Source organism: Struthio camelus, chromosome 18 (assembly GCF_040807025.1).
Source record: "Struthio camelus isolate bStrCam1 chromosome 18, bStrCam1.hap1, whole genome shotgun sequence".
Classification (NCBI taxonomy): Eukaryota; Metazoa; Chordata; class Aves; order Struthioniformes; family Struthionidae; genus Struthio; species Struthio camelus.
Window position 1 is genome coordinate 14,003,968 of NC_090959.1, and position 25,771 is coordinate 14,029,738.

The following is a 25,771-nucleotide window of genomic DNA, read 5'->3' on the forward strand; positions in this document are numbered from 1 at the left end:
ATACTTCTTTTCTCTCTAAACATGCTCTTTTCTGTCCTAACTGAAGCCACGGTTCACATTTTTCTCTGGCAAAATTTCCCTGAAGCTGGCTTCGACCATTAGCTTATACATGAAAGAAGAATTTAAGTTTCTTCTGTGGCTAATACCTAGCCCACACTCAAAACTCAGTCAGCCTGTATTTCTTTGTACTAGCAGTAATCTCTCTTTCACGCTGTTTTGCCAGATAGATAGACATAGCAATGAAGATCTCTTTTCGTTCACCCTAGTGTGATGAATTGTTTAACTGTCTTTATGATATTATTTGTTAAAAGTTATCTGAAATCATCAAGCCCAATCTTGCTGGTTTTACTCACGCACTGACTTCTCCTGATTTGGGATTCGGCTCTGGATCCTCCAGGCTGGGAACTCTTAACTCACTGCTGAACAGGCCCCCGCTCTGTGGCCAGGAGATAGGGTGAAGAGCTGTCAGAGGTGCTAGGCACTAAATGGCAACATGGGCATCATTAAGTGTCTCTTCTGTTTCCCATCCACCCTTTGTCTAGGTGTCCTCGCTCTTTACTGTCTGCAGACTACGAAATGCAGTCGAACCCCTGTTTGCGTTGGAGCTCATGTGAATATTTGAAAAACTTTCACACCTGAAAAATCACATTCAAGACTGCATATGCCTTGTGTCCAAGCACATAATTTTTGAAGCTGGGTGTCTTCTCTCATACATATATGAAGATGCGCATGTAATAAGTGCCAGTCCCTTACTATCACAGAGCAGGCAAGTCAAAAAGTCCCTTGAAGTTTTCCAGCTCCTTTCAAAAACTGTTCTCTCTGCGTCTCCCTTTTTGGTCAAAAAAGATGTTTGAGAAGTGTTTTCACTTGTCTGACAAAAAGCTCACCTCCCTCCTCACTGTTCATATCCATTTATATTCACTTTCTGTAGTGCTAGGAATTATATTTTAGCTTAAATAGCATTTTCCCCTCCTCCCTCTTGGTATTATAGAGACCTCTCCCTCTGTCTCAGTCTGTTGACCTGCTTTATAACTGGGAGTTACAACAGTAGTTACAACATATACTCCGATCTGTTTTCTCTCTGATTTGGATTTGAATCAGTAAGCTTGATGCATTGTTAGACTACTGAATAAAAATGGGTCACCAGAACATCCCTTTTTTTCTTGGCTATGATTTATGTAATATTCAAGGACTAGACATGTCCTAAGATTTCCTACCTGGCTGGTTACAGAGTGGCTGCTATGGTTGTGGTACCATTCTGCTCTGTGCTACCAAGATTTGAGTATCTAGTTAGCATGTTCAAAGACAAAAATGTAGGCGCCCTCTGAAGAGTTTTACTGTGGAAATCTGGATGCCTTTTGCAATATGGGCCCATGTAGGTTAATTTAAAAAAATGCAGAAGAAATGATAACAAAATGTTCATTTCTAAATAAAATCAAGAACCTTCCTCAATGCTTAATTTATATTGTTTATTTTAGAGGCCCAGTAGGAAACCTGAGTGGATTACATCTATTAAGATTAAAAAAAAATGCACTTTTGAAAAAGAGAAAAGGAAAAAAAAGTAATCATTTTTCATTGGTGCCTGATGGGTTTGTTTTTTTTTTTTTTCTTTTTTAACTGTTTGCAAATCTTCAGTGTAATGGTTTGAAACCCAGTCGTGTCATTTCTTTACGCCCACACAGAGCTGCAGTAGTGCAGACACTGTAGCAGGCAAACCATATTACCAGCAACGGCCATTAAAACTCTTCCCACACCAAGCGTGGGCTGACTTCAACCCCTCTCCTCTTTGCACACACCCCACCACCCACCCTTCAATTTTCAATTGCTTAAAAAAAGGAGAAAGACACTGAAAAAAGAAAACAGGATGCTTCTTTTGTTTCAACGCTATTCCAGAGAGACCTGAACCTTTCCACCTGCCTGTGAATTGGCCACCTAAAGGTTAGCAAATATTATCATTTTAAATAGACAGAGATATAATTCAATTATAGATGGTAAGAGATGGATTATTAAGTTATAATTGTTTTAATGTAATGGCTATTTCGAATAGAAATGAGAGGGATTTTTTTCCTAAAATACATAGCATTTTGATAGCAGCCCGACTTCTATTTTTAAGAGGGCTTTAATCAGTATTTTTTCCTCATTTAGTCCAACCTCCTAAACTTTAAAAGATGGATTAGCGTTATTATTTTTCTGTTAGAGCAACCTGTTGATTACAGACTGCTGGCTGGAGGCCGTTAACTCTTTCCTAACAGGGGAAGTGCACAGGAGCGAGTTTGATGAAAGGACAAAAGAATAGAAATCCTTTGAGGTTTTTAATTTTTTTAAGCATTAACAATTCTATTTCTGTCATTGTGAAGCCACCAACAGTGTTATAAAAATAACAGATGTGTTAGATACATATCTCTTTAGAAAGAAGAGATGTAAATTTAAAATAAGGACATAGAATAAACTAGAAAGCATTTCTTAAGACTGGAGCTGAAAAGAGTAGCACTGTAAGAAGTATATCAGGAAACAATCTCCTATACAAATAGCATGAAGACATCAAAAGGGCCAAAGCAATGTTGTACTTATAGGCTAGAATATATTTTAGCTAACAGTACTCTTATTGATGTTAAAGCCTTGTGGATATGTTCACTTACAGATATTCAAAAAAAGGATAATCAAAAAGAAAACAGTGTATATTAAATAACAATCAAAACACAGCTGGTGCTGTTTTAGACTGAATGAAACGTTCTAGAGATCATTAAGACCAGCTGCTACATTTTATATGGGATATTATATTAATTTGTCCTATCATATTTCTTAAAGAAGTTTAATACTGTATTCTGGTAAAGTGTTTACAAAAGTGTTTAGCTGCTATAACACAACAATAGTGACAGTGTAATATCAAAAACATTTGTCCGCAGGATCCGGTGCCAGAATTTCAAAGTTTGATAAGCTTCTTTTCTAGATGCTTTATACTTCTGTAACAGATGAAGGAGAGCAGAGCTTCAAGAACAATGATTTCACAATAAGTAGCAAAATTTTCCAAAGTCAGAATTTGAGCAAGAAATGTTATCACTGAAAGAGTATTAGGGTTTCAGAAAATTAGAGAATTACACATTTTCATCCTGATCCTGCAGGGCACTGAGGCTCCCAACTTGGATCATAAAGTTATGAGAAGTCTGCACACTGCTGGCAGAACTTGCAGTCTGGTAAGATCAGGGCCCTTCAGAACAAGTGAAAATGTGAAGTCAGTACTTCTGTTACGAGACATTTCAAGATAGGAAGTCAAACTGAGAAAAGAGCAAAGGCAGAAATAGTTTTAAAATAAGACTGACAGTCATTTCTGGGCTAATCAGAAAATGTATCAGTTCCATTTGCTAGTTTGAACTGAGGTCTAGAAATCTCTAGAATTAGAGTATACTCCTAAACATTTTCCTTTCCATTGAACAGTGTGTGAAGTACCTGTATGAAATTTATTTCTGGCCCTATAGTTCACAGTTCCTTTATTATATTTAAATAGAAGTACCACTTAGTCAGTCAAGGGAGTTTTCTTCATAAGCACTGGCACCTTGTGCTAGCAGTCAGGGGTAGACTGGCAACGGGGAATGGTATTTCCAGTATCTGTATCTTCTTCTGTCAGTAAGATACTGAGTCCTGTTCTCAGCATCATTTTCCTGAGATGAAAAAATAATAGTTAACAATCTCACAGGATACTTTCTCTTCATTTAAGTCTGTAAAATACTTCAAAACATGTAGTTGACAGGATTTTTGGAATATATGAGCTTATAAGTATAGGAAGCATGCTTATTGCTGTACTTTCACTTGATCACATCTTTGACTTTAAAAAGTGTCTGAAAATTACAGGAAAATGATACAGGTTTTTAGATAGCAGGGAAGGAGCTCTTTCAGCAGGTTCTTGGAATCGGGAAATGCATGCTAACAGTATGTGGGCTTGATCTCTACAAATCCTGATTAGGACCTGAATTAAGTGTGAAGTGAGTTTGTTAGCACCACGTATTCCCTACTCTGTACTCCCTGACAGTAGGTTTATACATAGATAAAATAGCTATTATGCTGGATCTTAGGCCCACTGAATTTAATTGTGTTTTTCCCAGCAGGATAATGTTTTGAACTTGAATGAAAGTACGTAAGCTTCCATAGAGATGCTAGCTTAGGAAGTGACACCTAAAAATAGATTGGTTAAAAACAGAAAACAAAAATCACTTAATTTTAAACAGAACTAATGCACTATAATACTGGTCCTCTTCATTAAGTGCAAATTACTTGTAGCCATTCCAGTAATCTGTTCATCTGTGTAAATGGGAGGAATCATTGCATTCTGTGGCAGGAGCCCGATTTCAGATTCACTTATTTAGGATTTAGGAATTTTAGATCAAGCTTCAGAAAAACTCAGCTAAACCCTGAAGCCTATGTGATGGTGGCAAAAATTCATTCAATAACTTGCTTTAGTTGTAACTTGCTTTATTTATTTATTTTTCCTTTATGCCCCTTGGGATAAGAAGTTTGCAATTTTAGCATTTAGAATGTAATATATGCTACTAACGGTGCTCTAAACGAATTTCAAAAGCTCATATATGTTTCAGATTTGCTAGTAGTTCCAGCATATCACTGGAATTATTAGTACTGTTTAAAGTAAGCGTCCTTTTTAAGCAAGCTCATTGTAACTTCAAATAGTAGTCTCAAAGTGGAATAGAATATAATTAGCTTAAGATATATGATAAAAGTGTAAAGAAACTAATTTTGACTGGTTATATAAAATGCCCATAATCATGTCTTTGGATCATTTCTGTTTAGTGCCAGTTATTCTGTTTTCCTATTATAAGATGTGTATCTTTAACTGTTAGTTTGTTGCCGGTAGCACACTTACATGGGAGAATCCATTCCTTTAGGTAATTATCTCCCAGCAGAGCTGAAACTAGTTGCTGCATGTAGTTGCTTTTATCCTTATGGACATGAGGTGCCTGTGAACCAGAAGCATGAAGCATGAGTCCTTGCAAGCAGTTCCCAATGGCAAGTAGTTTTCTAGATTCACTGATTTTAAGTGTGTGCAGTACCTTTAACTGTTGTTGGGAGCATTTCTGTGTCTGATAGAAACTTGAAGGGTCGTAAGCTACAATACTTGGCCCTAGTAAGAGCTTATTTCCCCTCAGTAACTAACTGACAGGCAAGAAAGATAGGAAGAATGAGAAGACAGAAATATGTCTTTGTCCTCCAAACTAGAAGCCTGCTAAAATAGGGTCCAGAAACAAATTGGAAGCAATCCAAACGACAGGCAAAACTCTCCAAGATCAATAAAGCTGTGTAGAATTAAAATCCATTTACACCTCTAACGTTAGTCAGTCACCTGAATTACTAAAGGCAAGGACCCCCAGTAAAGTGTCTATTGTACAAATAATCAGAAGTATTAGAGTTTCACCAGCATGCAGTTTACAATAGCAGATGCAGGCTGTAGTTATCTGACTTGGGCAGATGCTCGTTGTGATAAGTTACAGAATTTCAGGATTTGTGATACAGATCAGCAGCACACATGATGTTAACCAGATTAAAAGCTACATTTTCCAAACTACAATGTTCCTAAGGAATTTTGACATGCCAGATATGCTGATTTTGTAAGATTATGGGGAATGAATCTTGCACATTCCAGTTTAGTATTTACTCAGCCTAATAGCAGTGTAGGGGTTAGACATTTCAATCAGTATTTTAGCAGATGTATGCATAAAGAACAGCTGTCCCGTAACAGGAACAGCCTGGCTGTGCTATCTTTTTTGTTTGAGGAATCTTTATGAAGTCAACTCACATAGTCTAAACTCTTAAAATGATCTTTTCACCTCTCTTGACAGTGTTTTATCCTGTTTTCCCTACAATTTTTCACAAATTTTGGGGAGGCATGTTGAGAATGACCTAAACACTTTTCTCTAGCATTGCTGAAGCATTTTGCTGGTTACTGCTTTCTATCCCATTGCAGGGCACCATTAGAAACTGATGGATTATACCCGCCCTGGAAGAGTTTAGCGTTTCAAATCTAGCATGTGTCTTCCTGCCTCCATTGTTTTCTTTTCCAACATGTTTTAAGAGCTGTTTTTACTATGTATTTTTTTTAAAGTTACGAGGAAATTATTTTTAGGGGTGTAAAGAGAATATTTCTACTATTGTATCTCTTCTGTGGATTTCACTGAATGATGCAATTGATAATGCAGCATACAAAATGCCTACATTTCAAAAACAGCTCATTCTCTTTATAGGTTGCTAGATGAATAATGATAACCGATAAGAAGAAATTGTAACACTGCTTCATTTTCTTCAGTTTCATCTCTTCCTGTTTTTCTGAAGATTGTTACTATGACACAAGGTAAAAAAAAAAAAAAAAAAAAACCAAACCACCAAACTTCCTACTTCTGATCTCTTAAGCCTTTGCCCTCTTTTCTCTCTCTACTTGCATCAGGCATCGACAGAAACGAGACTTCTTTTCGTCTCAGCTCGAGAAAAGGTACGTAAACAGAAATTATTTATAGACAAAAGAGAATTCCTCTTCTGTATGCTCTACAGTATTCTATTTGAGGTAGGAATCACTAAAAACTTTTTAAAAAGACAAAGATTTCTAGTACAATGTAGTACATTATTTATGTACAGAATGTCGAAAAGCTGCTTCTGTATGGTTACAGAACTGGTAACTAACTGTATTGTGTCCAGAGCTTACACCTGTAGAACAAGCAAAGAGACTGAGCATTGCTTCTACTTAAAGACTATGATGCTCTTCACAGTGCATCTTTGCACAGTGCAAAAAAGTTATATACAAGCACAGGAAAGTTGTTGTTACATGTTCATTTAATGTTGTTAGTGATAATGACGGATAGTTAATAGTGTATTTACATGTGACATGCAGAAGACAAAAAACATCTTTTGGTAGTACAATCTGAGATTCTTATAACTGCTGATAATGAAGTAAGCTTTATAAAATATGTGTATAATTAAAAATAAATTTATACAGGAAAGGGGAACACATTAGATTTAAATTGTATTACTTATACTGGTTAACAGAATAAGACAGGTTCTGCTATGTTGATTTGTCATCTGCAACTACCGCATTGACTTTGCAGTGTTACACAGATCCGTGCACCTGAAAGTATAATTCAAATGAGGGGCAAAATAATTGCATTTAAATGGAATTTCATTGACCAGTGATGATAACTTTCTAAAAACTTAAGAAACTCACTGAAAAAATTCTGGACAGGCCAAATCCTCCTTTTAGTTTTTTATTGGAAAACTCCCCTTGTCTAAGTAGGCTCAAGCTGTTCCACTCGTAGTTCAAGGCTACAAGTTACTTCAAAGCAAACTGAGCGCAGAACATCATCTAGGAGACAGTAACAGAACTTGGGGATAATCAACAAAGGAAGAGTTTCTGTTTTAGGCAAGGACTACCCAGAATTAGCCTTGGAGTAGAACTAATTTGAGAGAAGCTATTTTTGTCAATGTGCAAAGAAATATAGTGGCTTTTTCTGTATAGAGACTATAGATGTGAAAAGTATGATCTTATTCACCACATCAGTATACAAGGCACAGAAGATTCACTTATGAAGAAAGTATGTTTCACAGCCAAGTATCACTTACTGTGAAAAGCAGCAAACTACCACAGCTGGTAGAAATGTATTACTAAAATACTAAAAGTTAAGAAACTTGGATATCATAGTTTAGCTTAATTGTTTAGCATTAGCTAAAATCTCCTTTAAATTTTGTTTAGCCATTAGCTTGTGGTTAACATGAAAAAATACTGATTTTTTTCCCTTATGGAACGTTACAGAGCACTGAAACTATTCTCAGGATTGTACTGTATTTTGGGCCCCCAAAATTTTAATGGTGTATGTGAAATTACACAGATATTCTGGTACCTCGAAACTACAGGATTCATATTAAAGACATCTGTCCAAAACAAGTCTTATTAACTTACAGGCTGGCCTTGAAGTGCCCATCAGCTGCACATACAAAGTAGATGTTCAAAGGGAGAACGTGCTGTGTGACACTGGAGCAGGCTTATCAGGGCTGAAATGTAATTATTCATTTCCATGCTTCTCCAGACGAAGGAGAGGAGCTAAAATTCCTTTTCTTCCCTGTGATCTGTTTTGTCAGTTGTGGTTTAGTTATTAGATGCTTTAGCTACGTGATATTCCATTACCCATCTCCTGAACATATCTTTTTTTCCCTCAACTCTTAGTTATTTTCACACCTTTGGAAAAACAACAGCATGCTTACTTTATAAGTACCATTGTCTCATATGTTATCACTTGCTCCTGTTTTTATTGCAAGTACAATTGCAATTTATCTGTGTTCTGCAGCTAAGTTATGCATGCTATTACATGTGTTTTTCTGCAAATATTATGCTTTTCCTCTGTACAATGCCTGGTATTTCTAGTGCTCCTGTTATCATTGTATCTACCTATCAGTCAAATTTACAGTAACGAAACTGCTATATAAAGGTGACTGTATGGCTTAAAAAACAGCTTAAATGGGCTTGAAATGTCCACAATCTCATTTTGCAAATTAGAGAAATCCACTTTAATCCTGCAGTGCTAATCACATTGCACAGTAAGGCTAATGACTTAATTCCTTTTATAAGCCACATTCTTTAAACATTCTTTTTATCAGTATAGTCAATACTTCTGTTATAAAGCCACTTAAGTGATTGTTCCATGCGGAAATCTCCGTAAAGTGGACAAGAAAAATCCATGCTTGATAACTGGGTTTAATTTATAAAATCTATAAGAAAGAAGGGAAGAGGCAAAATATAACGTTGCTGTGTGTGAATCTGTTCATTTCACAGGATGTATTTTCCGGGATTTTTATTGCAGCTAATTAAGATCTTTGAGTGAAGAAAGAGAATCCCATGAAGCAGTGATATCTGTTTCATAAATGGTCTAACCCAGAGCTCATTGCAGTTGGTGGCAAGCTTCTCGGTTACTTCAGTGGATCATCAGCAGGTCTGTTGTTGCACTTTCTGCACAGAGAGGATCTGTTGTCCTTGCTCATGACCAGAAGGAAGATCAGAGAACAGACCCTAGGGGCTGCATTGCTATTTTTCCCTCCTCTTTTCCACTTTGTGTGTAAGCAGGTGAGTTAGCTCAGGGTAGAACTGGAAAGAGCCATGGCTGTGAAACATGAGTTAGCAGCCAGTGACACAACTTCCAGAAGTGGTGCAGGGTTGGGAGCGTGGACTAAAATGTACCAGGCTTTAGATATGCCGTTTTTTCTTTGCTCAAGACGACAACTACTTACAGGTGGTGTGTGAGCTACATATAGGGAAGACGTAATTTAAACCATTCTTTCATTCTGTGAAATTATAGGCCCTTTACAATGCAATTACAGGCAATATCCTAATATGCAAAACTTTTTCATGTACAGAGGAGTCATGACCAAGAGGGTTTGCTTTATCTTTCCGTGGTACATATATTTAATATGAAAACAACTCAAATCCCTAGTCTACTGATTAAGATACTAATTAAATTTATTACTGAGCACATAACCCATTAACCTTAACCTGTTTCCTTCTACCATTAATACAAAGTTATTGCCACAGCTTCCCCATTTTTTCACGTGACGTGAGTGAGACACAATCATTTTCAGTTAATGAAGTTACTGAACTTCTCTTGGATCTTTGCCTTATCAGCTCCTCCAACAGTAATGGAGGAGTGTTTAAAAACAAACACTTCACTGAAATTGCCATTTCTCCTTTACGTGAATTACCTGCAAAAATATCTTTTTTTTCCCACAAATTTCTTCAGCTAGCTATCTATAACAGAGATGTTGCTTTAAATAATGGTAACAGAATCAACATAGGGTATGTGTCACGTGGCACTAGTCCCAAATATCAAACACCACCCTGGAGAAAAAAGTGTTTACTGTTTCCAGTAATGGTTAAAATGATCCAAGAAGGGAACAGAAACACCACCACTGATTATACAGTAAGGCAGCAAACTGCAGATTTCACATGTAGCCACGGATTACTTCATTTCAAATGTGCTTTTTGCGACTTTTTGCACAAGAACAGGCTATTACTCATAACAGCCAATAGATAGAGAGTTGTGAATATAGCTGAATAAAAACTTGAATAATCATTTACAGATTGCCTTCTAATTTTCACACAAACTGTAATTACAAGAGATTATGTGGATGTCTCTATCATCTCTTCCAAAAATAATTTTCAACTATCTTATTTTGATAGCTTCTGAGGTTTTTTTCTAAGAAAAAAAAGACTAGATAAAGTTTTGTTAAAATAAAAAGTAGTCTGGATCAGCACCAAACCTGAATGCGCATGAACAGATTTTTGTAAGGAATGACTTCACTTCTTCCAAAAACTGCACCTACAAAATGTTTCCAGCTGGTGTTGAAAATATCTAAAAATAAACAGTATGCCATAGTATTCCCTCTAATTAGACAAAATAAATTTGTGCTAAAATACAAAAGACAGCTTTAAATTACCCACTATTTTGTTATCATACCATCTGTTCTACTTTGTATGTATTTACATAAATCTCCCTGGCAAAACAGGACATTAGTTTCATTTTGTTTCTACATTTTCATTTTACATCACTTGTGGCAGTGTGTTCAGCCTGAGCTTACTGAAACTGGGAGGCAGATTATATACAGCCATGTATCATGTGTGTTTGCAACAGTTGCCCATATTGGCTGTGCAGCCTTTATTCTCAGCTTTCTTCAAAACCAGACAGGATAAAATCCTGAGCAACCTCATCTGACCACAGAGCTGACCCTACTTCCAACCTGAATTGTTCTGTGTTTCTATGTTAACAGCAATAAATCTGATTAATCCCTTACATGTTAACTTTCCCAGATGACAAGATTTTTAGACAGTGAATTTTTTTTTGTCCAATCTGTGCTAAATGCTAAATTGAGTACCACTTAATTTTTTTCAAAATGCTATGCTTTCTGGATTAAATTAAAAGAACACAGGATAAGTATGTCATGTGAATATGGGTCCAGAAAATTAAAACTGTATTATTTGTGGGGTGCCAAGAGTAATATCACAAATATATTTGCTGTTTTTATAGCACCTTCCATTTGCAAATTCGACACTCAGATTTATTTCTGTGGGTACTTATAATAGATTTTAAGTGCATTCTTTAACATTCTTTACACTAAACTGTTTAATTCCTTGCTAAGAAATGAAAGATTAAGCAATGTAATTAGAGAATGAAGTAATTATTTTCTGTATAATGCAAGTATATAAGACTGTGATACTCTTAAGCGCTACCTTTCCCAGTCCAGTGGTTGGCTTATTTATATACAATAATTAAAAACAAGTATTTTATTTAGCTAGCTGAAGATTCTTCCCTTTTTCCCCCTCCTGCAGATACATGAATATGTGGTAAATTATTTTTGAAATGGAGGCACAGAAGCATCCCTGTTTTACAGCTGCACTAGCAGATCAGCCAGTTCCAACCTCTTCTCTTCAGCCTGCCCAGGCTTCTTCAGGTCTCGGTCAAAGCAGTGGAAATCCGCAGCAGGAACAAGCACTGTCTCAACCTGTGTATCTAAAAGCCCTTACCATACCGCTGTATCAGCCTGTCCAGCCAGGATGCTTTCAGCCAAACAGTCAGTCCGTGACTGGCAGAAGCTGTGTAAAACTAGACAGCAGTAACATACCTCTAATCCTGAATCCACTTGTTCCTTCAGAACAGACGGATCAGCCTCAATCAGTTTTTCAGAAACAACTCGGGCAAACTCTAACGTTAAACATAGTGAGTACTTTACCAGTTTTACTGTCACCAAATTCTTGTGCAAACTCATCTATTGGAAACGCAGGAAAATCAAAAAACGCTGGGAAATACATCTGTAAACACTGTGGACGAGATTGTTTGAAGCCAAGTGTCCTTGAGAAACACATTCGCTCTCACACAGGAGAGAGGCCCTTTCCATGCACCACTTGTGGTATTGCATTTAAAACTCAAAGTAATTTGTATAAACACCGACGAACTCAAACACACGTCAACAACACCAGACTACCCTCAGACTCTGACAACAGTGGCATATTGGAGCAAAACGAGAAAGCAACAGAGAGTGTTGCATCACATCAAGGCACCAAACTACCCGGTAGTACCTGTGAAGATGAGGCGGTGCAGATGAAACAAGCAGATTCAGAGACGAGTGTTGTAAAAGACACTAAAAACCTTTTTAATGACCTTCCACTGCCAGTAACAAGCGATTCATCATTTGCTTCAGAAAATCAAATAAGAACTAATCAGTCCTTTAGTTCCAAGATTAATCAAGGGGTTCCTGAAAAAGAACCTCTGCCATCTCCAGCAGTTCTGCAGTGTGGCCAGCCCCAGAGGAAGAAGACACAGGAGCAAAGAACGCCCACCGCCAATAAGCACGTTCAGCTGCAAAGGCAGCAGGCAACCTATTCGGACAAACAGTGGGACTACAAGCCATCTGACTGCAAGCTCAAGAAGTGTGAGAGCACTGACTCAGGCTATCTGTCACGCTCTGACAGTACAGAGCAACAGATGCCATCATCCAGCCCATTGCGTAGTCTCTATGAACACTGCACTGAGCAGGAAAATGAAACTGCCTTCAGCAGCTTAAGGTGCACAGCCGGAAGTAGTGCAAAGCTAGAGTCAGCTGAGAAAGCTACAGCCTTGATGCTAGAGAAAAAGAAGCTGGAAGAACACATCTCAAAACTTATTTCTCATAACAAAAGCGTGGTCGATGATACTCAGTTAGATAACGTTAGGCCCAGAAAAACTGTCCTTTCTAAACAAGGAAGCATTGATCTGCCAATGCCTTATACGTACAAAGACTCCTTCCATTTTGACATCAGAACTTGTGATGTAAATAGGAAGAAGAATCTTTCCCTTTGCTCAGCAAAATCTACCTTTGTGCCCCTAGAAAAATGCAAGCCGTTGTTTTTTCATTCAGTCCCCACCCAGTTCTCCACGACGGTAGAGTCTGTGCCTGTTACAAGAAGCAACTCTTTGCCGTTGGTGGAGGGCGCAAGACCAGTTCATGACAAAGCAGGCTGCTCCAACCCACTTTCTCTTACTCAGCAGTCCGTAAATACAAGTTCTTCTCGTCTGCTGCCTGGCAACAGTCTTGCTGCAAATGCCATGGCTTCTCCTAACAGCCATCCCCGAGCGCTCGTCAGACAAACCGCGGTGGATGACTTGCCGCTAAGTAACATCGCTGATTATCCTTCTCCCTCTGAGGAGCTGCAAGGGAGTAAAAAGCTTGCGCCTGGAGGAGAAGTAATAAGTGCTAAAAATAAGAAACAAAATCACAGGAAATTAAAGATGTTCTCGGAAGAAAAATGGCAAATGTATGGAGATGAAACGTTTAAGAAAATCTACCAAAAAATGAAAAGCAGTCAAAACGCCAAGAAAATGAAACAAAGGGGGAATAAGATTACGGGTGTTGCAGGCTTCACTCCTGATTCAAAGGAATCAGTCAGTAGTACTGAAATGACCCAGGAAGGAGACGGCAGGAGCTCTGTAAGTGACAGTCTTTCCTCCCTTGTGACAGCAGATTTAAACACTGTTAAATCAGAAACCTGTCCTAACGGTAATCGTGTCCTACAGAACGTGTCCTCAGAGGAAAGCGCAGACAGTTTAACGTACGTAATGGAAACGTCACATTCAGCAAACGCTGGTGCACATCCCGTAGTGAGCACATCTCCCCAAGCCCTCAGTGGCAGTGACACAGATAAATGCACAGCTGGCAGCAACACACTACAGCTAAGCAGCTGTGAGCTCAGGCTTCGCGATACGCCGCGTGAGCTCAACACTAACGTGATGAACGACGACTGCTTGCCAGTACAGGGTAGCAATTCGGCAGATTCAAAAGAATCTGGGAAAGAATCCGGTCCGTTTGAATCAGTGCGTAAGAGTACTTCAAACAATTATGGAAACCATCACAGGAATAAGGAGACTGGCCAGCATGCCCTGACATCCCTGTGGGTCCACTGCAACAGCAATAGAGAAGCCTCAGGGAAATCCCAGAACTTGCCATCAGAAAGAAAAAAGCTGAAAGTTGAAGCGGAAAGGAAAGAAAACATTATTTTTAAGTCCTGTTTGAGGCCCGGTAGTGAAAAGAATGCAGTAGATGAAACAGAGGGAGTCGCTTGCAGTATCACTCAGCGTCTTTCCACAGCACCAATAAAACTCTCAGAAGAGAGTAAAGCAGAAGAGCAAAACTTAAGCACATCTGGAGGTGCTGAGAGTGCGGAATGTATGAAAACAATCAGACTCCCCACAAAACCTGTTAATTACAGTGATGGTAACCTTTCACATTCAGCAGGGATCTTGAAAGCTTCATTTGTGGGATTTCTGGGGCCTGAATTAAGGGGAAGTGATTGCAGTTCTTTTGCCTTGCACAATGCAACAGATAAAGATGTCAAAACATCTCTTGTGAAAACAGAAGGAAAAGCACCACTTTTCAGTGACAATGTTATTGACATAGCTGCCAAAATTCATCATCTGCAATCTGGTCAGTTAACTCCAGCCCCACAGAAAAATGCCTTTTCTCCAAAATATATCCTTAAATTGCCACAAGACAAGAGATCCTCAGATCTATCACTTCTGCTTAGCTCAGAACAGAGGATTATACCATCTGTGTCTGTGACAGACACCTTAACCAGCCTCCCCTGCCCCTCCATCAGCAGATCACTCAGTTCTGTTTCTAATGATGTGTTTTGGTCCCCTTTAAAATTGGAAGTGAGGCAAAAGGCCAGCAGAGGAGAGCTACGATGGAACGTACATGCAAACTGGAGAACTCCAGCATTTTGTTCACCAGTCAACTCAGAAACCACAAGTGTCTTAACTACAGTAGATAACACCTTTTATAACCAAAATTTCAGGCAGAAGGAAATGACAAAAGATGCTTGGAAAAACAACTACAACAAAAACAAATTAAATTATCAAAGGCAAACTGAAGAGACGTGGATGAGCATAACTACATCTGCACAGACCCCAAAGAAGAAAATATGTTTTACGTCTATGTATACAAGTGGTCTTTTCATATCAGCAGACATCAAAGAGGAAAAGACGGTTTTACATCACCTTTGCTCAGGCAGCAACTCTTTGGTGATGACGTCAGGCCAAAGGGCAGCTTCTAGCAAGACCCCAGAGCAGACAGTCCTGGAGTGGGGCACAGACGGAAGTGCGTGCGTTCTTAAGGACGTTTCACCAGCACTGCAGGATATGCAGCATTCTCAGAGCTCAGCAGACAACTCTACTTATTTCTGCCATTCTTTTGGCACTTTTTATTGCCACGCTCTCACTACTCACTGTAAAGAATTCCCAGCACTTCCCCACAACAGTTTGACTTGCTACTCTGGAAGCCTAACAGTATCGAGCACAAAGAGCACCTTCCCATCCCTAAGTGCTGAACCTCGGTTGACTTGGTGTTGTTTAACAAGAAGCCTTCCTTTGCCTGCTGAGCAGAAAGGGAATGCAGACTCTGCTTATTCCTCCATGCACATCTGTGACAAGGAATCTAGCAATGAATGCACTCTATCAAAATATGATATTTCTGTTTTCAAAATGAAAAATATTAGCAAGACTGTGGCCTACGGCTTAACAAACAGGAGTTTAAAAACACTGGTTTCATCCTTTTCTAAAGGACAACAGATGCAGGAGGTAACATTATTAATCCTGTTCCTTTTCTGAAGATGGTATAATTTCCTGAAGAAAAGCTCTGTTATTACAAAAATATGGGCTAATTAACAAAAATAAATTAATGGCCACGTACAGGCATTTGTGGGTACAGAGTTTACAGGTTACGTCTTTATAAAACTAGCTGGCTGGTCATTAGGTGAACATGCTTTTGTGGGACTATTTAAGTTTCTTTTGCTTGAGAATTTAAGTAGGAATCCTGTTTAGCTAGAAAAGTGTAATTTCAGTTTCTTAAATTTTCCCCTTGGGGTATTTTTTGTAGTCGTCTGTAACAGCATATTTATTTCACTGCTTTCATTTAAAATTAGTATTTGCATTAGAATAGAACTTTGGAGACACTCAAGATCAAGTACCTATCATACTTGGAGATATTCAAAGTCAAAGACAGACTATGTATCAGATCTTGTTCTTTTTTCTTCCTATTCTTTTTCTTTTTGTGTGTGTGTTTTTTTTTTTTTTTAAGATTTGAAGTAATAATGAACATCCTTCATAAAGACAGACTGAAAAGTCAGCAAAAAGAAATTGCATTAAACCCTGTAAAGTGTTTCTGAAGCTTTTCTGTTTTATGTTAAGCAAAGCTAGTCTATCTGTACAGATCCTAGAATAGCTTTGTAAGAGTAAGCTTACTTTCTGTATAGCAAAAAGAATACAACGCTACACAATAATTCTGAACAGATACATAAAAGCAGTGAGCTGTTTTAATTTGATTTTATAAATAATAGATGGCCAAATGATTAGAGAAACTAACACAAATTCTAGGAAAAATTCGTAGCAGCTCAGGAGCTGTGCTTTTTCACAATAGCATAGCTTTCCAATATCTCAATTGATGTAATTCAGAATTTTCATGTGCTTTCAATTTTTTCAGTATTCTCAACAGTTAAGCTCGGCAGCTCCTGGCGGTGCTTTTGCAAATATTTCAGAGCAAAAGAAGAAGAGAAGAGTTTTTAAAAGGGAAAAACCCACAACAAATAAACTCAAGAGGAGTCACAAACAGAAAAAAATTAAAGTCACCTCCAAATGGTAAGGAGTATGGTTTTCAGCTTCACTGGATACAGACATCATTTTGTTACAATAAGTATAATAAAACCCACAGAAAAGGCTTCCCCAAAATTCAACCTGCTCAAACCTGGGGGAAAAGTAAATCTCAGAGAGAGCTTTTCCTATATTGTAGCAGTTCTATACAGGTAAATTACCAAAAATATCAATATACTGTTTACTATCAGTAATGGACTTTTCTAAGCAAAACAGACAAATACCAAAGAAAGATGACTGGTCAGTTCACTTGAGAATCAACTTGAGAGTCTATGCCTTAGAAATGATTCCTTTTGTCCAAATGATCAATATTTGCTTGTCTTTGAAGGGATCCAAAATACTGCAGTTTTTGCTGCCATTAAAGTGAAAAGCAACATGCAAGACCCTTTTGTCCTGAATAGATATGTATCTTGAACTTGCATTCACAAGAGAAAGCAGAAGAATAAATATCAAATTGTAACACTAACAAAAGCAGCTGCAGTTTAAAGGATCATTCAGGTTAAATAAAAAGCAAGAAGAATTTGAGCATAAAACTGCCAAAGGCACATTGCCTCAATCAGCACAGTTCCTCTGTCTTGAATGGGAATTCATATCAGTGGAAGATTTAGCCTTTAGTCTTTCAAGAGTGAGAGGTAGCAGAATGTCTGATGAATTGTTTTAATAAGAAATATATATTGTATGCATGCATCTCTCTTACTTTATTTCATGACCAAAACCAGACAGAATTACTCCCTTGTGAAAAAATAAGTAGCAGTAACTTAATCACAGTGTCTAGTCTGGCAACTAACACTGCAGTTTTGAAGAATCAGAAGAACGAAAATAGAAGACTGGCGCTGTGTTATCCAAACAATCTTGTGACATTATTCTAGGACTTTTCTTTGTTTTTTTTCTGATGGTCTCGAGATTGATAGATTTGGCTCTATCACATAGTTACAGGGACCAGAAAGCCCAGACATGCATTTAGATAGCTAATTGGCCCATCTGTCAATCATTAAATGTAATATACTTTTCTAATACATGGAACACCTAAATAAGCATGTCCTTTACATTTACTTATTACTCTGTGTATAGTGATTGATTCTACTGATAGAGGAATGGGTCTTTCCAATGTGCTTTAGTCTGGAAATCTGATCCCACATCCCTTAACATATCCATTCTGAATCATTAAGACTAACTGAAAGATCTATCCAGAGAGAAAAATAAAACAGTTGGATTTTGCAGTGAGAGTCCTCTAAGAACCTGAAATATTTATGTTGTTTGTTGGCGATGACTAGGTAGCACAGAAGTGAAATAAAAAAGCAAAAGAGCCAACAACCTATGCAGTCTTGTGTGCATCAGGTGATCCTGATGTAATTCAAGCCTTTGTGAAGTATGTTGTTTTAAAATTCCAGCTATAGGAAAAAGGTCTCTGGATCTGGTATTCCTGCATCCTTTTTTTTCCCCCCAGGAGAAACAGATACAGGAACTGAGGAAAAGCTTTAATAAAGTGATTGTGGGTCTCTGTTGCCCAACATCCTGAATGAATTTTTTGTGTATACATAAACTAACATCTCCTTCCTAGTAGTAAATTCCTGTTAGTCTTAAATTTGCCTGATGCTGTGGTATTATTCTACTCACTCTGGCTGCTTTTAAATAGCATGTATTTGTCTACCTTTTCACGGAGAACAATGCTATTTGCAACACAGGTACAGAAGGAGGCACATACATGGATATGCTCTGTTGAAAATTAACCGACTAAGCAAGCAACACTGTTTCCCAAATAGAACACTGGATGCTTCGAAAAAGGGCTATCCATCACAACCTTGTAAAGTTAATCAGAATAAGAAATGCCATTCTCCTCAGCCAAAGTTACAAGGTAAGTATTTACTTTAAGAGTAGTTAGACGTGAGAATTATATTCTAGCATTGTCACCTCCCCTTTACTTCAAGTACTTATAAGGGACGCTGTTACAACATACTTCCTCTGGAAAAAGCTCTACGCTTTCTCACTGATAGTTCATGCTCTTGTCACTTACTCTGCATTTGTGCACCAAAAGACACTAATTTGTAACAGCCAACAGTCAATGAGCATACATTCTTTATTGCTGATCGCACCAAGCACCATTACATGAATGTTGCTCTCTTGCATCTCCCTAGCTGTTGCTGTATAAATATAGAGGAGAAGGAACAGGACATTGTATGAATTCTTTTTGCACAGACAACACGCATTGTCTCAGGATCACACCATTCAACTACAGTGGCCCTTGTGCCTGTATATCTTGACATATGTGGAAAGCACTTATGTCATAAATAATGAGGGGACAAATGTCACATATTCAAGCTTTGCATCTTGGCTGCTTTACATAGCATTTGCCTGAACCTGCAAGTATAGCTAAATAATTTAACTTCAGTTAAAAAAAACACCCTCTTCTTGGGTGCCTAGACAGGATGATGATGACATTTGAAATAAGCCCAGTATGTTGTCCTGAATTTAACTAAAGAATCCTCAAGTAGTTCCTCTGAATGTTTCTGACTGCATCCTCATTCCTCAGATCTCGCAGACTGGTAGATTTTTAAGATCTGCATAGGTTATCTCAGTAATTATGTTTAAAAACAAGAGGAGACGAAAGAGAATATTTTATGATGATAAAAGGTACAATATACCAGAGCAACTCATCAGAGAAGCTTCCTGCTGTTGAACATTTTGAAATTTAACAAGCTTTATTTGAGCAATACCAGGTGGTGAACACAATTAACAGAGTGCTTATAGTATGTACTTAAGCTACACAGATCAAAAGTCAAGAATTCAAATAGTATGGAGAACTTCTGAAAAAAGGCACTGTAGGGATACACGCAACATAAATACTAGAGATATCTGAAAGTATTGTGGAGCTCATCTACAAGTTAAATGCTAGTTGATTTTAGTGTAACATTTTAATACAAAAGTTAGCTCTTGATTGTGAATAGTTCTTACAACACTGAAGTGTTCAAAAACTGATGGCAATCACATAGCTTACGGCTGTTGCAAAAGCAGATGACAGTGCTATTCTCAGTTGCACAGTGAAGTCAGTATACAAATATACGAACAGTACGAATTGCATCCTCCATTCTCAAAATAAAAGAATTATCAATGAATACAGTATTTGCAACTTTGCACTTTATGCAATCTTCACTTGAGATTGGTTTTGAAAAAAATCTGAGAATTCAGTTCTCTGATCTGCCATTAGGCATGTTAGAAAACTGAAATAAAGCCATGTCTTTGATATAATATAATTAATAGACACCTCATTTTACTTCTAGTCATAAATAAAAAGCAGGCTTTCTGACTCCTTAGCATGTGCTAATGCTACCAGTAAAATGAAGAAAACATAATTTTGCTGAGAGTTTAGTCTTATCTTCCTACTTTTGCTTTTGCCTCCTTTTCCTAATTGGTCCAGCTCTAACACAGAGTTTAGATACATAGTATTATTTGTGAAAAGCTGACATGGTCATTAAGTAGATGCATATCAAGTGACAGATTTCTTGCAGTATCACTTATCAATGCCATATGCCAGTGCACCTTGGAATTTTGTACAGCGAATTCAGTTACTCCCTAGCCATTCCTTGACTTGCACCAACATACCTCGCTAGCTTTCTTTTCCTCTTACAAGAAGAGTCAGAGATTTGCTTGTTTAGCCTAGCAAAATGAAGGTAAGAAGTATAAGGCTGTTGTCTGTATTCCACAATGCAGTGGTAACGCCAGAGAGGAAAATACCCAGTGTAAGCTGAAGGCAGAAGAAATAGTGTCAGCACAAGGAAAGACACAGTGTTTGTACAAACACATTTAGTCTTGGGACTAAGTTTTTAAACTACTAGAGCACTGAGGTCCTGAAATAACCTTTCATTAGAAGCCTACACAGTTCAGTTTCTGAAACAAGATTATATGTTTGTGGTGTGATGTGGGTTTGGGCCGTGGACTTGCTAGAGGAATTTGCTACCTTTCTGTGTTTCAATGGAAAAGCCCCTCGCCCTAAACATTTACTTAGTGGTATTAATGTAAATGATGTTGATGCCACAACCATCTTGGAAGGACAGAAGATACTCTGTGTTAGCTCATAGCAGATATGAATAGCAATTACTCTGCAAGACAGTAATGGCCAATAAAATGCCACGTATACAGTAGTAGAGACAAAGTATCAGGTTTAAAATAGAAAGGTACATGAAATAATAAATGCGTGGGAGTTAGTTTAAGTGTTTTGGTGAGAAGCTTACTAAGTTCTAACATATAGGTGGAATAAACATGACCATAAAAGTTTTTCTAAACCTCTTTCCAATAGAAAATTTCCTACACCAGCAAAAAGAGGCATCTTGTTCCACCTCAGGCAAGCCACTTTGCAGAAGCAAGAAAGAAGGAAAGAGTAACTCAGGAATACTTTCCCATACTGAAAGTCTAACCCATTTTGAACAAAAAGACAAAATGGATAAAAAAGTAGGTATTCTACCTTAATTCGTGCATGACTGCTTATTAAAAAGAAATTGCTAACTACAACTTATATATTAATTATAATAATTATACTCAGCTGTTTTAAAGTTGAAGTTTTATCTACTTTTTCTTTAACATAGATTTTGTTTAAAAATGTTTTAAAGGTATTTTAGGGGCTAAAATCTAATGAAAACTTACTTACGTTAGAATTTATTTTTTTTAGAAGAGCAGCTAAACTAGTATGATTTGAAATGGGTATTTCCTATGCTTGCTTTCAGAAAATAGGTTGGCACTGCTGTTGGAGGTGCCAGGAGATGTAGCAGATAGCATACTGAGACAAAGCCAGCTAGCCTGAAACAAGGAAAGGAGGATACGAATGGCCGTGTAGCAGCGTTAAGCATGGGCTTCAGCCACAAATACGTACTCAGCATTGCAGTAGGTCGTCTTTAGCCCCTTTATGGAAGCCTGTGGTGCTGCACTTTCAAGAGAGCTGCACTAGCTTGATGGGCCTTAGATGTGTCTGCACATGCTGCAAACAATGCTTTTATATGCAGTGTCAGCACAGCTTCTGGGGAAAGTATTCCCTGCTTCTCCTGTTCTTATACTTTTCTCTAGGCTTCCACTGGCTATGCCTGGAGAAAGAAGCTACTGAGTTAGATGGCTCTTAGGGGCCCTTAAGTAGCATAAACAGTGGTTCTTTGTGCAGCATAAGCATATCATAATTAGGAATCTAACCCTTAAGACGTTCTTTACAAAGTAATTCTGTTTCATAAACATATATCACCATCTAGGATACTGCCATATTGCTTGCAGACTCATCCCAAACCTTTCCCCCACATTGCAAATACATCTTTGCTATATATATATATGTATATGTAAAATGTATATGCAACATCCATGTTTACACATACATGTTTACATATATATGTAAAATACACACATATATATACATACACACATAAATATATCTTAATGAAAAGAACAACATCCGAGACAGACAAGTATTTATGTAAATATAAGAATGAAGCTTGAAACCCGTCATTCATAAATTACTAGCATGATCTGTCACCTAACCAAAAAAAAAAAAAACCCTAATACACCCCCCAAACACACTGAAAGAAAATTTTCCTCATCAAAAGAGGGATGAATAGCTTGGTTTGCAGTAACGAAAAGGAGTGCAAATATAATCACAGTTGTATACATAAAGGTTGATCTTATGCTTAGTTACTCATGCGATATGAATTATAGCAGAGGTAAATGTCTTATACAGATAGAGTCAACCTAATTATTCTCTTTACTAAGCATGAAATTGCTCTGCATTGAAATTTTTAAATGTAAACCTCTTTTTTTTTTTCCCCCGATAATTTCTGCAGGACGTTTCTGGGCAAATCAGGGAACATACAAGAACAAACTTCTCTTTTCAGAGCATTACATCTCCTTTGGAAATATCTGTGACAGCTCATTCCTTTTCATCCACAGTTAATACTGCCATGCAGCAAGTCAGCGATGATGTAGAAATTTGCTGTTTAGTGACACAGCGATCAGTTCCAGGGGAGTCACAGCTGAATGTTAAGACTGACTCAATAGCATCTTCTTTTTGCTCTTGTCCTTTTGATTTTCCAAATACAGGCACAGATGGCCAGACTGACAGCACAAGCTCAGAGACTACTGATCCTCTTTCCTTATGTCCAGAAGCAACCCAGGAAAACATACTAAATGCAGGGTCAGAGTCTCAAAGATTTGGTGCATTAGACCTGGTAATCCAGGCCTCAGGAAGGGAGAAACGTCCAGTTGAAGACATTAGACACTCCTCTCCAAAAGAAAACTCAGCTGCCAGTTCCCAACCTGGATGTTCGTGTACGTTGGGATCAAAAGCACACTCTCTTCCTGAGTCAAACACAAGGACTTACTTATCCAATATAGAAAACACAGAGCAGGAAAACTTTTCTCAAAAAACCTTTCATGGAAACGCAGACAAGAACGGCACCTACCTGCAGGCAGATAGCTATGGAAGGCCGCATGAAACAAATACTGCTGCCTTTAAAGAGCCCTCAGTTACTCTCAGGTCTCCCGAATTGAAGACTTATTCTGCAACTCCTTCCAAGACGTACAAAAAGAGAGGTTTAGAGATGATGAGGAAGCATACCAGAGTTGAATACGATGACACTAGCAGTGATGATGAAGATAGGCTGGTTATAGAAATATAGCAGCTGGGCTGCTAAGATGCTTGAATGATGGTTCATTACGGAAGGAAATGCCAGGGAAGTTTAATCTACATTTCTAAAGCACCTTCAGATCAGAAAAGCCATTCCTCAGTGCATTAGGCAGCATTCTCTTCTGAGGAGAGTCCTTTGTTTCAATGACTCAGACTTTTTTTTTAAAGCTTATTTGAAGCAAAGAGGCAGCTGGCTTCACCCATTTAAATGCAAGTGGTAAACCTGTATTTATGAGGGGTTTCCAGTATTGTTAACCTTCTTACCAGTTGTATATAAAGCCCACAAGTGCTAGCTGTTAGTGGTTTTATTATTAAAAGGCTGTAGTGTATTTATTTACTAATAACAATACTATAGCAACAGCTTCTTCAATATATAAGCTAAGATTCCCTGGAAGGGTATGGATGTATTCTCCTCTATGTACTCGCCTCTCCTCTTTATTGTAGTCACTGCCATCTGCACTGGGAGTGATACACTGGCATGAGGGGGAAGATGTGTTCCCTAAGTGTCTGTGATATTGGGAGAGTCTGCAAAAATGCTGATCTTTTTCCATGTTGCACAAACGTTAATGCTTCTTTGTGACCAATTACACAAGCATGCCTTGCTTTGTGTTTTGTGTCTTTAATGCCAAGAGCTACTCCAGTATTTAATTCTTCAGTTCCGTTGGAGACTATGGATGTTAGCTATTAATATTTCCTTGTAGTAAAATTTCTGACAAGGATTTTCTCATTATATTCATCGGATTGTGCTCCAAGAAATTAACCTTGAATTTTTCGTTTTTATTATAGTTTTAACTGCAATTATGCTGTTTTATCAAAGGGAAAAAGCTATATGGCATAGCTTGTTTTCTTACCTTTTTTTAACAAAAAGTTTTGTGCTACAAAATCTAAAATTCACTGGTTTCTATGTGGATAACAATTAGATAAAGCTTAATTTGACCAAATATATTCACTTGCTTGATTAAACTGATAAACATTAAAACCATTCCCCTTCTACATTGTAGTCGGGTTTTATACTTAAATTTTTACCAGATTTTGTATTGCGAATCATACATAGGATTTTATGGCTTAACCTGCATGGGATATTCAGAATTGCTTTTACTTTAATCCTACACAGGTAAGCTTAGGTAGATCTCACCCACAAAGAGATCTAGTGTAATATATGAGCATATTAGAAAAATACATGTCTATAAAAAAAGATGCTGAAACTGCTAACAGAGGTAAAGCCAAGTACTAAGTCCCATGCAATTTCTGCGTTTTCAGATGTGTTACAACAGGTGGTAACTCTTGCAGTTGTCCATAAAGACAGCTTCATGTTTAGCCTCAAATTATGTTTGTAAATTTATTGTTAGAGAAAACAAAAATCACAATCAAAATAATATACCAATTCCTAATGCTAATGTGGAAAAAAATGTCAGGGAAAAAATTCTATTCTTTCAGAATACAGGATAAGCCATGAAGGATATCTTTCCCTTTCTAAAAAGCTTACAATGTTACTCCTTATCACAGATTTTTTCAGGAGCATTAAAAGAACAACTGATATCAAAAGCACATGGGAAAAAAAATCCAAAAATATTAGTTTAAGGAATTATGAATTTTTATTCTCCTGCTCGACTCCTCATTTACCAAATGCTGGGATTTTATGGCACAGATAATAAATGAATATTGCACACTTTCCCTAATTTGTTGAGTTGTGATCAGATTTAGTCTGTAGCCCAGAAATACAGTGAACTTTTATTATATGTTAGGATAGACTTCCATTAACTTCAGTTTTATTTCCATATACCACAGACTGAGAGAATATGGTGAAATAACAGCCTAATTTAGGAAGCTTTGTATTTAGAGCTCAGTAAACATGGGTACTAGTTCTGGGTTAAGAGATTAAGAAGCATGAATGGCATTGACAATGGTGGATTGCAAGGCCCTGTAAATTGTGTATTTTGTTGAGTGAGTACCTAAAATACCATTTTTGTTCAGCTGTATCATTCTGAAAAAAATTATATAGCTACCGGTTGTTTTTACATTGTTAGATTTTTCTCTTTATATTGTTAAATTATTTTGTCTTAATAAAAATAAAACTTGAAGATCAAAATAACACAAACACTGTGCTATTTATTAAGAGTTACTTCTAGAATCAAACTGCAGTGATGCAAGTCCAAGAACGCCAGCAGTCTCAGGGTAGTTACTGAGTAGCGTGCAGTCCATAGGCTTTCTGCAAGCATATCTTTTCATATGCTATTCACATTCTTCACAAATAAGGACATACCTAATGAGCTGCAAGTTTCTGTTCCTAATTGTTGGGAGAAGTTGTCAGCAAGCCAGAAGAGGCCTACTGGATAGCCTATACTTAAATTCTAATGTTTTATGCATAAAATGTCTTGAAACGTATCTTCAAACATCCAGCAGT

The 25,771-nt window shown here is 37.5% G+C and overlaps 2 protein-coding genes across 6 annotated transcripts in view; one reads left to right on the top strand and one right to left on the bottom strand.

Moving 5' to 3' along the window:
- PRELID3B (PRELI domain containing 3B) overlaps positions 1-25,771 on the bottom strand; it is an 85,556-nt gene that overhangs the window by 33,221 nt on the left and 26,564 nt on the right. The gene's annotated exons all lie outside the window — the stretch shown is intronic.
- ZNF831 (zinc finger protein 831) lies at positions 1,667-25,372 on the top strand. Of its 5 annotated transcripts, none has more exons than XM_068913091.1 (10): positions 1,667-1,938; positions 4,896-5,016; positions 6,249-6,355; positions 6,449-6,493; positions 8,822-8,978; positions 11,366-15,644; positions 16,546-16,700; positions 18,398-18,567; positions 21,007-21,158; positions 22,526-25,372. In XM_068913091.1, the coding sequence occupies exons 6-10, from the start codon at positions 11,397-11,399 to the stop codon at positions 23,357-23,359; spliced, it is 5,559 nt and encodes a 1,852-aa protein (XP_068769192.1). In that variant the 5' UTR covers positions 1,667-1,938; positions 4,896-5,016; positions 6,249-6,355; positions 6,449-6,493; positions 8,822-8,978; positions 11,366-11,396; the 3' UTR covers positions 23,360-25,372. The 5 variants fall into 5 exon arrangements, with proteins under 5 accessions (XP_068769192.1, XP_068769193.1, XP_068769191.1 ...); XM_068913092.1 differs by having other exon boundaries at positions 8,850-8,978; XM_068913090.1 differs by lacking the exon at positions 8,822-8,978.

What these genes read in the sequence shown, in the direction of transcription:
- ZNF831 (XM_068913091.1), top strand. Translation starts at nt 11,397, where the DNA reads ATGGAGGCACAGAAGCATCCCTGTTTTACAGCTGCACTAGCAGATCAG. An exon ending in TCCTCAGCCAAAGTTACAAG is followed by an intron (nt 18,568 to 21,006) that starts GTAAGTATTTAC and finishes TCTTTCCAATAG; the next exon opens with AAAATTTCCTACACCAGCAA. An exon ending in AAGACAAAATGGATAAAAAA is followed by an intron (nt 21,159 to 22,525) that starts GTAGGTATTCTA and finishes TAATTTCTGCAG; the next exon opens with GACGTTTCTGGGCAAATCAG.